General features: G+C 48.1%; 1 protein-coding gene and 1 pseudogene across 1 annotated transcript; both read right to left on the bottom strand.

The window, feature by feature from the left end:
- Positions 1 to 1,294: 1,294 nt before the first annotated feature.
- On the bottom strand, positions 1,295 to 3,469 carry LOC129041658 (protein capicua homolog; annotated as a pseudogene).
- Positions 3,470 to 7,555: 4,086 nt separating this feature from the next.
- LOC129040098 (small ubiquitin-related modifier 2) lies at positions 7,556 to 8,252 on the bottom strand. Its single transcript, XM_063667965.1, has one exon. It carries the CDS (start codon positions 8,120 to 8,122, stop codon positions 7,835 to 7,837), a length of 288 nt encoding a protein of 95 aa, XP_063524035.1. The 5' UTR covers positions 8,123 to 8,252; the 3' UTR covers positions 7,556 to 7,834.
- Between the last annotated feature and the right edge of the window lie 2,511 nt (positions 8,253 to 10,763).

Genomic DNA, 10,763 nt, shown 5'->3' with positions numbered 1-10,763 from the left:
ACAGGCACCTCCTCGTGGCCCAAGGCCCTCTTCACACTCCATCTTGTAGCCCCAGCAGGAGCTATTTTCAGAAAAGTGAAAAGCTCTGAAGGTCCCACACTTCATGGTATGTACAGGGGCTCGGAGGCGGGAAACTGCCCAGCTTTCCCCCGGCACAGCTGCAGGGGTGGGGGGTATATATAAGAGGAGCAGGCCTTGGCCAGGCGTGGTGGCTCAAGTCTGTAATCCCAGCACTTTGGGAGATGGAGGCAGGCGGATCACGATGTCAGGAGATCAAAATCAGCCTGGCCAAGATGGTGAAGCCCCGTCTGTACTAAAAATACAAAAATTAGCCGGACGTGGTAGCGTGCACCTGTAATCCCAGCTACCTGGAAGGCTGAGGCAGGAGAATGGCGTGAACCCGGCAGGAAGAGGTTGCAGTGAGCCAAGATCGCACCACTGCACTCCAGCCTGGGCGACAGAGCAAGACTCCGTCTCAAAAAAAAAATAAAAAAAGAGAAGCAGGCCTTATTCCGTCCCAAGCTGAAAGGATTAAATGGCTTTACCCGGGAGAAGATAACCATCCTGCCCTCCATTGCTACCCCCACATACTGTCCGTGTTCTCGGGGTACTGTGAGTCCTGGGATCTTCTTTGGGGTCGCCCACCTGCCTGTGGTAGTTATGGAGAGACCCAGGTGTTGAGGCAGGGCTGGGGTGTCCCCTTCCAGCCAGGCTGTGGAGGCCCCAACTCTGGGGCAGAGGCAGTGGCAGGGCAGCCAGGGTTGCGCCAGAGCCTGAGCAGGGTGAGGTGGGGTCAGGCAGGGCTGGGAGTCAGGGCAGGGGCAGCAGCAGTGGACCCGCTATGCACACATTTTCTTCTCCAAGGTTTGTGTGCAGAACATCCTGCCCATGCTGCCCCAGCAGCTTCAGTTGGCACCTGCCCCAGTCCAGCCTCTGGGACCCATGTAGCGGCTCCCAGCGGCCCTGCACCCACCAGCAGCATCCGTTTCACCTGCAGTTGAAGATCCGTGAGGTGCCCAGAAGATCATGCAGTCATCAGTCCCATGGAGCAGCCTGCGAGGCTGAGGCTCCTCCCACTGGACCGCCCCCCAACTGGCACCACTGCTGCCCATGCCCCTACTGTCAGCCTCACGTGACTCGGGCAGAGGCAGTGGTGGGGCAGCCAGGGCAGCGTCAGAGTCTGAGCCGGGTGAGGTGGGGTTAGGACCCCCGCAGGGCTGGGAGTCAGGGCAGGGGCAGAACAAACCTTGGAGGGGAAGATGCGTGCATAGTGGGCCTGGAGGGTGGCTGTGGCCTAGTGGACAGGAAGAAGCAGTGGGCCTGGAAGAGCTGCATGATCAGGGCCGGCACTGGTCCAGGGCGCGTGCAGTGAAGAGGACAGCGCCTTCTCGGTCTCCGGTTCCCTGAGCCCGTCCTCGGCTTCTCCACCTGTACAGGCAAAGGGGAAGCTGTCCCCATCACGCATGGCACACTTGGGGGTGTTGGGCTTTGGGCTGCAGCTGGAGCATCTTCTCATCTTGCATTTGGGCGTGGTGGGGTCCTCCAGTGTGGGATCCCTGTCCGTGGGGTTCCCTCTGCCCCGATCCACCAAAGCCCAGTTTCTCCTCTTCAGGCTCTGCCCCCCGGGTGGCTCAGCCCAGCTCCTGCCTAGGAAAGCCTTAGTGTTGGGAGGGACCGCTATGACTGAGGGGCGTGGTAGCTCCAGGTCGCCCACACTTTCAGGTCTCTTGCACCAGAAGGTGGCAGGATCCATTGGGAGGAAACAGGTCACCTTGGAAGGCGTGCCTGGGCCCCATCCCCAGGGGTAGGGGCCGTAGGGGGCCCGCTCTGCTGCCCTGACCAGACTCCTGGGCTTTGAAGGCTCCTGGGCCCAGTAAGAAGGAGGTGGGTGCCAAGGTTGAGAAGGAAGCATCCGAGTATGTGTAGGAGGAAGACGGGGTGGGACCATAGACTTTGCCAAAAACTGCAGGTGGATCGGGGGACCCTGGGGGCTCAGGATCCAGCAAGGGGTGGCAGGAGTAAAGGAGGAAGGAATGACAGGTGCAAATACCTTCCCACCAAAGCCCTTGTTGCCCTCTGGCTCCTCCCCAGAGCTGTCCCCACTCTCAGTGGGTCACCCACTCCTTGAATTTGAGATCAGTGTCAGTGGTGCTAAAGCTGTCATCAGCAATGACATCATCACCCCCTCCTCCTCATGGATGACCATGTGCTCCTCGTCACTCGCTATGTCCTCACTGGCCATGTGCTGGGAATGAGCAGCTCAGGTGGGCAGCAGCAAGGCTGCCCACTGGTCACCTCCCTCACCAGGGGCTGCAAAGTGGCCTGGAGCTCCATACTGAGTAGAAGACTTTGGGCCAGAGTAGGATGCAGTGCCAGACACCACCTGTGTCAGTTCCTGTAGTGCCTGACGGTCTATTTCCCTGCCGTCCAGGCTGTGTACCCCCCTGTGGGAGAAGGCTTGGGCCAGGCTGAGCCAGGTTCCCAGACTGTGTGCAGCCGTTCTGCCCCACAGATGCTGCTCCTTGGTATCCGATCTCTGGAGTGTCTGGGCTGCAACTGACAGGAGTTCAGAGGACACCCCAGGGGCAGTGGCAGTGCCCGTCTCTGATATGCTCCGCTCCCACGAGCCCTTGTACACTCCTGCTAGCCCCTGGCTTGTGGGCTTGGCCTCTGAGCTGGACTCCTTTCGGTCCTTGTTGCAAGTGGGCCACCTTCACCTGGAAGGCCAGGTCGTGGTACTTCTGCATCTCATTGGGCCCCAGGGTGTACCACCGCTCGCTCAGGATCTGGCTGACGGTCCGGTTATCCTGGTTGGGGTGACCCCGGTGCACCCTGCCAGGGCCTGGTGCCGCTTGCTGAAGATCATGACCGCCACTCATGGGCCACCGGATGTGGTCCTTGTCCCATTTGTTGGGGCTGCGTCCATCCTTCTCAGAAGATGAGTCCTGTTCCTTGCGCAGGGCGCCGAGGGACTGGGCCTGACATCATCTGAGTGGTAGAGGCAACTGGGTGTCAGGAGACATGACGGAGAGGAAAGCATCATCGTGGTCATTCTCTGTCTCACTATCCAGCAGGGAGTCCCCTGAGGGGCCCAGGGCTCCTCCTCCATGGTGGGAGGTGGGCTTTTACCAGGTTCCACCACCCCCAAAGTGTGTGGGGTTCTGGGCCCTGGGCTTTCAGGGCAGGTGGCTCCAGGGGGCCGCCCAGGGTCAGCACTCCCTGTCCCGCCTGGTGGACACTCGGGAGCAACAGCTGCTGACTTGGCAGGTTCTTTGCTCTGGTTGGAGGCCACTGAGTGACTGGCAGGTTGCTGGGCCTCTCGCGGCTGCAGGGAGGGATCAGGAAGGGGACAGAGTACCAGGAGAACACAGCCACAGAGCAAGGTTCCATGTTCCTCCACACAAACGTGCTGACGCCACCGGAGGCCTCGCTGGACGCAGACATCAGGGGCCTTGTGGGCCAAGTACATGGTGTGGGCAGGGGGTTCCTGGCAGGGGCTCACACCTCCTCAGCCCCCTCCTCAGCCAAGGCAGCTTGGACCCACCGAAGGGGGGATGGCAGGGGAGCACGAGGCCAGGCCTCGTTTTTTTTGGGTTTTTTTTTTTTTTTTTTTTTGAGACGCAGTTTGGCAGGCTGGAGTGTAGTGGTGCGATCTCAGCTCACTGAAACCTCCACTTCCTGGGTTCAAGCAATTCTCCGGCCTCAGCCTCCCAAGCATATGCACGTTTACTGCTGAATATTATATATTTTCTTATGCTTTCATGTGATTAATTAGCATTCTTTTTTTTTTTCTTTTTGAGACAGAGTGTTGCTCTGTCGCCCAGGCTGGAGGGCAGTGGTGTGATCTCGGCTCACTGCAACCTCCGCCTCCTGGTTTAATTGATTCTCCTGCCTCAGCCCCCTGAGTAGTTGGGATTACAGGCACCCGCCACCACACCTGGCTAATTTTTTGTATTTTTAGAAGGCGTGGGTTTTTGCCATGTTGGCCTGGCTGGTCTTGACCTCCTGACCTCAAGTGATCCACCCTCCTCGGCCTCCCAAAATGCTGGGATTACAGGCATGAGCCACCACACCCAGCTGCTTTCTTTCATTTTTACTTGAAAAACTCCGTTAAGCATTTCTTTTAAAGTAGACCTAGTGGTGGCTCATGCCTATAATCCCAGCACTCTGGGAGGCCAAGGTTTCAGGATCGCTTGAGCCCAGGAGTTCAAGACCAGCCTGGGTAACATAATGAGACACCATCTCTACAAAAAATGCAAAAATTAGCTGAGCATGGTGGCACGCACCTGTAGTCCCAGCTACCTGGGATGCTGAGGTGGGAGGATCACTTGAGCCCGGGAAGTCACAGCTGCAGTGAGCCATGATCGCACCACTGCACTCCAGCCTGAGCAACAGTGTGAGACCCTGTTTTTTATTTTTTATTTTTATTTATTTATGTTTTAAAGACATAGGTAGCTAGAGTAATACAGAGATGAAAGGGAGAGTATTCACACATGCTTCTTAAAACAGAAATTACTAAATTTTATTTTACTTAAAAAGTTAACAGAAAATGACATATTTGTGAAATTAAAGAATTTTTTTTTACTACTGGAGATATTAATTCCCAAAAGAGTCATTTAACATTAAGAAAAATGATTATGGTTATAAAAGCTACTAAATGGGCATATTTCACAGCACACACACAGACATACACACATAGCCACACACACACAACTCTAAGAGTGATTCTGTGTTTTCTAGGAGAGAAAATATATTTTATTTTCTTTCCCTCATAGGTTCTTAGGTGAAATAGCCTCCTAAAAATAAAAGTCAGCAGAAGTTTGGCTGGGTACTGTGGCTCATGCCTGTAATCCTAGCAATTTGGGAGGCTGAGACGGGTGAATCACCTGAGGTCAGGAGTTTGAGACCAGACTGGACAACATGGTGAAAACCCATCTCTACTAAAAATAGAGAAAGTAGCCAGGTGTGGTGGCAGGCGCCTGTAATCCCAGCTACTCAAGAGGCTGAGGCAGGAGAATCGCTTGGACCTGGGAGGCAGAGGTTGCAGTGAGCCAAGATCGTGCCTCTGCACTCCAGGCTGGGCAACAGAGCAAGACTCCATGTCAAAAAAAAACAGTTTATTGAGTCATTGCTGTACCCATCATACAGGAAAGGCTTCTCAGTTCAAGTGGATTTCTTTCTCAAGGCAGTGGCTTAGGGGCCTTGCTTAAATAGTATTTTAACAAAGACTCATAAATCCTATAGTGACAGGAGAGCATCTTCAGGTTTCCAAAAGGTGGGAAAATGTCGGAAGGTAAATCTACGGGAAGAGGAAAGTCTCTGGCGCTTTTGTCTATGAGCTTATAAGCAAACCCTGCAAATCCTGTCTTTAGGTGGGAAAGGCAGAGAGGAGGCAGGAAGACCTGTTGTCTTTGTAAATTGCCGTCCTGCCATCAGGCAAGCGGAGGGAAGGGTAGAGTGTCCCCTGCCCTTTCATCTTCTTCAGCTCCACAATCCCTAGTATATTACAGAAGAATATTTTGGTTTCTTTCCGTTTTAACCACATATTTCCACTTTTACAGCATCCATTGATATCCTGGTACATGGTAAAACTTTCTCTTTGATAGACTGCTGCAGATATCCAATTCCAAGAATGTGAGGACTTCATCACTGTTGCACTCTCTCCCACTGCTCCCTTTTGCTGTCCTCTTTATTATTATTGCTTAGAATTCTTTTTCTTTTTTGCTATGGCTCTGATGTGGCTGGAAGATGCACTGTCTTAGAAGAGGAGAAGGATAGCTTGAGAGTTGTCTCATAAGGCCAGTATCATACATATTGTATGAGTCTATTCTCATGCTGCTATGAAGAAATACCTGAGACTGGGCAATTTATAAAGGAAAGAAGTTTAATTGCCTCACAGTTCCACAGGGCCAGGGAGGCCTCAGGAAACCTACACTCATGGGAGAAGGGGAAGCAAACACGTCCTTCTTCACATGGCGGCAGCAAGGAGAAGTGCTGAGCAATGAGGGGAAAGCCCCTTATAAAACCGTCAGATCTCGTGAGAACCCACTCACTAGCACCAGAACAGCATGGAGATAACAACCCTCATGATTCAATTACCTCCCACCAGGTCCCTGCCACCACACGTCGGGATTATGGGAACTACCATTCAAGATGAGATTTGGGTGGGGACACAGCCAAAGCATATCACCAAACCATATCATATTCAGCGGGTTTGAGGGAAATGCTATACATATTTATAAGGGAATTGGGTAAACACATATGTCGGATACATCCCACATTTACTTTGAGACTGAGTTTTAGCATTAAAACGAGATGGAATTCGGCTCTTTACAACAAAAAGTGAACTACAGGATATACAGTTTGTGCAAATCCTCTATAAGCTGCTGAAACTGGCCAAAGGCCTGCAGTAGCTTATCAGAAAAGAATGTTTGTGAGGTCCGTCCTCTGTCCAATCAGTGTTGTAGTGGTCTGGGTTGTAAATCAGAATTGATACCTCCTATTGTTGGGGAGTTTAGCCAAAGGAATTTAGACATTTGCCATGCCAGCCAGGCCCTGAACCCTCTGCCCATAGGTAACTCCATTTCCTGAAGCTTTGAGTGCAACTTAGTCGATAAAGTGGTGTCTATTTTGGTCTCTCAGATCACAAACTTTCTTTTCTTTTTTTCTTTTCTATTTTTTTTTTTTTTTTTGAGATTACTCAGGGATTACAGGCCTAAGCCACCACACCTGGCTCCAGATCATACTTTCTTCCATGCCATTAATTTGCTTTCAGCCCTGTTTAGTCTGTTTCTTGTTGCATCTAGTTAATTTATTACATTTGTAATGTGGAGAAATATGAGTCAGTACAGAGAAGTAAGAAAGGAAGAAAAAGTAAAAATCAAAACCAAAAAAGCAGAACAAAGAGAAAGTCCAAAATGGTGACTATCTTCTGTCTGTGTATAAAAGACTGTGAAGTAGGGCACACCTCCATAAGAGAAGTCACAGGGAGCCACATCTACCCACCCATATTTATGTCCTTTGACTTGCTTTTTTCTTCTTTTGTGTTTATTCCTCCTCCGCAAGTAAGTCACTGCACTCAGGAGACCGTTGGATAGGAGGGGGGAACAGGTGTTGTTCCTCTGGTGATCTTGGACATCAGATTATTTTTTTGCAACCTACAAAACTATAAAGTGAAGTTTTGGCAGTTCCTCAGAAAGTTACCAGTGGAGTTTCTTTTTTTTTTTTTTTTAAACAAGAAGTTTATTTAAACAACAAGACACTTGACTTGAAGGGAAAACTATCTAGGATTCTTTTTTTTGTTTTAGAGTAATTTATCCCTACTTAAAGACAGATTGCCCTACATGTAACAGCTATGTACAAAAAAGTTATAGAATTATCCTTGGTTTTACAATGATAAATGAAAAACATTAAAATTCTGCAATTGAACAAGGTATGCAAGGATTTTTGTGTTGTTGTTTTTTGTTGTTGTTGTTAAAACAGTGAGAGCAAAATAACTTACTGGAATATAAAGGTAAGAGCTGAATGAGCATGCCACTAATGGAGAAAGGGGGTATTTTCACAGCATCAGTATTTTTCCCCATCCCGTCTCCACTTGATGTCAATCAAAACATACCATTGGCTGATTAGTTAAAAAAAAAATGCAATATGCTTATGCACATATACCAGCTACTTTATGTACAATAAAGGAATGGGGAAGGGGGAAATGAAAGAATAGAGAAAACTATATGATAGTAGTCAGGATGTGGTGGAACCAAATTGCAGTTTTCTAATTGAGAATGTCATCTTGGTCTTTAAAGAACAGAGTTCTGGAGTAAAGAAGCAGGTTCGCTTTTCAGTAGACACCTCCCGTCTGCTGTTGGAATACATCAATTGTATCTTCATCCTCCATTTCCAACTGTGCAGGTGTGTCTGTTTCATTGATTGGCTGCCCGTCGAATCGGAATCTGATCTGCCTCATTGACAATCCCTGTTGTTCACAATAGGCTTTCATTAGTTTACTAAGTGGTGTATGCCTCTTAATCTTAAACTGCACCACAGAACCATCCTGCCCCGCCACCTTCAAATTAATATGATCATTGTTCTCTGACTTGACTCCTTCCTTGGGCTTCTCGTCGGCCATGGCGAGCGCCGAAGTGTATGTTTTTCCTACCTCTGCTCGTTGTCATAGAGCATTTTAGTTGTTTACACCATTATTTGTACTTTCTAATATTATACGGAATAAATTGTGACTTACGAGCCATAGGAATTTGTTAGAAATGGACAAGGGAAGCACTACAGAATTTCACTTCATTCCATTCACATAATTTAATTTCAGCTTATGTATGTCTCCTAAATAATATTAACACGGGCCTAAAAATCAGCAAATAACTTACTTCAGTTTAGAACAGTAATTTCAAACTCGTTTATGTCTGATAAAATAGCATAATGTAACAGCAGTCTAATCTCATAAATTGTAGTGTCTCATTTCTATTTTGGTGGTGGGTTGGTGTCACTTAGAAATGAAAAAAAAAAAAAAAGAAGCCACTTGGGCTTTTTGGTGAATAATGTATACTGTGAAATTTCATCAAACGTTCCACCAGAAGAGTTCATGCCCACTATCTCAGGTGATACATGTGTTGAAAATGTAGTTTAAAAGGGATTTCTGGGGCCCAGCACAGAGGCTCATACCTGTAATCCCAGCACTTTGGGAGGATGAGGTGGCCGGATCACAAGGTCAGGAGTTCAAGACCAGCCTGACCAACATGGTGAAACCCCATCTCTACTAAAAATACAAAAAAAAATTAGCTGGGTGTGGTGGTGTGCGCCTGTAATCCCAGCTACTCAGGAGGCTGAGGCAGGGGAATTGGTTCAACCTGGGAGGCAGAGGTTGCAGTAAGCAAAGACTGTACCACTGCACTCCAGCCTGGTGACAGAGTGAGACTCTGTCTCAAAAAAAAAAAAAAAAGGGATTTCTGTGCATCTTCTGGGTAGAAGAGGTGGCAATGTTGTGGAAGTATTAAAATTGCGGTGACGCAATTTCAGTGCTGTAGGTCACAGTGAGATGAGACCTGAAATTTGTTCCAGAAAATATAAGTTGGGGTGATGGAGTTATCGTATTCTAAGGATAACTTAGTTATGCTTATTGCTTAGTTATGCTTATATGCATAGTTGTGCTAATTCTGTAGCCACTAGTCACATTTCAAGTGTACAATAGCTGCATGTAGCCAGTAGCTCCCTTATTGGACACACAGGCTATGAGACAATAGCAGTGTTGCAGAAAATTCTCTCACAGCTCGCTATGACTCTGATCGAGGGTCTTCATATTAGTGAACACTGCACACATCCATTTGGTTTCTATAAGTTGAAGCAATGAGTAAATAGGAGAACAGAAGAGAATAGATTCCTTTTGAGCGTAGTGATGGCGCATGTTGGAGAGTGAGTTGTTCACTGCACTTGCCATGTCACCCAGTTGTGTTCCTGAAGATCATCTGTGATTCAGCCTGTGCACTTCCCGACTGCCCCACCGATGAGGAATCGGTGAAAATGGCAGCCGTGTGCCCTTCTGTCTCCAGACGGTCAGCCAGAGGCTGTCGGGCTCCTCTGTCACCTACACAGTCCAGGAAATGAGAGAGTTATGTAATTGTTAAACCCTAAAATTGGAAAAGAGTTAATTCAGTCAAATTCAATGAACAAAATTCAGCCACTGCTTAGGTTTCTTCCCAGAAGGGCACCTCACTTTCTCCTGCCTTAGCTATCTGAAGTGGAATGAACCAAGTTGAAATCTGCTTCCCTGTAAGTCTAGTGCATTGGTCTGTTTCTGCTTGGAGACCTTACAGAATCAATATGTGGAAGAATATGCAAAGTGTTGTTCAGTCTTAAAATTCGTTATCTAAATTTTATTTTATTTTTCTTCTCTAGATCTGGATCTATAATGAAGAACATGAATTGGTTTTAAATAGTCTCCTTTGTCTGGATATGTCAGAGACTCGCTCATCAGACCCGCCACGGCTCATGAAATGCCACGGGTCAGGAGGATCGCAGCAGTGGACCTTTGGGGTGAGGAGTGCTGGGTGATGTTGGGAGAATGCGCAGAGGCCCACAAGATTGAGTGAGGGGGTGTGGCAGATGAACTCATTTTCTACCTTGGGGGTGGTCTTCTCAGTCTGCAGTACAGTGGTCCCCCCAGAAACCACAGGTAGTACAAACCCTGTATATACTGTATTTTTTTCTAGAGATATACCTGTGATAAAATTTATCAATTAGGCACAGTAAGAGGTTCACAACAATAACTCAAATGAAACGGAACAGTTAGAACAGCATACCGTGGTTGCGCAGTGGCTCCCGCCTGTAATCCCAGCATTGAGAAGGCTGATGTGGGTGGATCGCTGTAGCCCAACAGCCTGTTTGTTTTCTCTATAAAAACAAATCAATATACTATAATACAAATTGTGATTGCGGTCAGAAAATATCTTATTGTACTGTGCTGCAGATAACAAACAGCAGAAAACTAACCTTTGGATAAGAGGGGACTATTGTATCCCTTAATCTGAATTCTTAAATGCTCCATATCTCCTCTGGATTTCCATGTTTTGCCAGTAATTGGCAGTATTTTTTTCTTGCTACCTTTTTTTCAGAAAAACAATCGGCTATACCAGGTGTCGGCTGGACAGTGCCTGAGAGCAGTGGATCCCCTGGGTCAGAAGGGCTTTGTCGCCATGGCGATCTGCGATGGCTCCTCTTCACAGCAGTGGCATTTGGAAGGTTAAGGTGGATGCTGTGGC

The sequence above is a fragment of the Pongo pygmaeus genome, chromosome 6, assembly GCF_028885625.2.
Source record: "Pongo pygmaeus isolate AG05252 chromosome 6, NHGRI_mPonPyg2-v2.0_pri, whole genome shotgun sequence".
NCBI lineage: Eukaryota > Metazoa > Chordata > Mammalia > Primates > Hominidae > Pongo > Pongo pygmaeus.
Note: the sequence above shows the minus strand (reverse complement) of the source record. Positions and strands in the feature narration are given on the sequence as shown.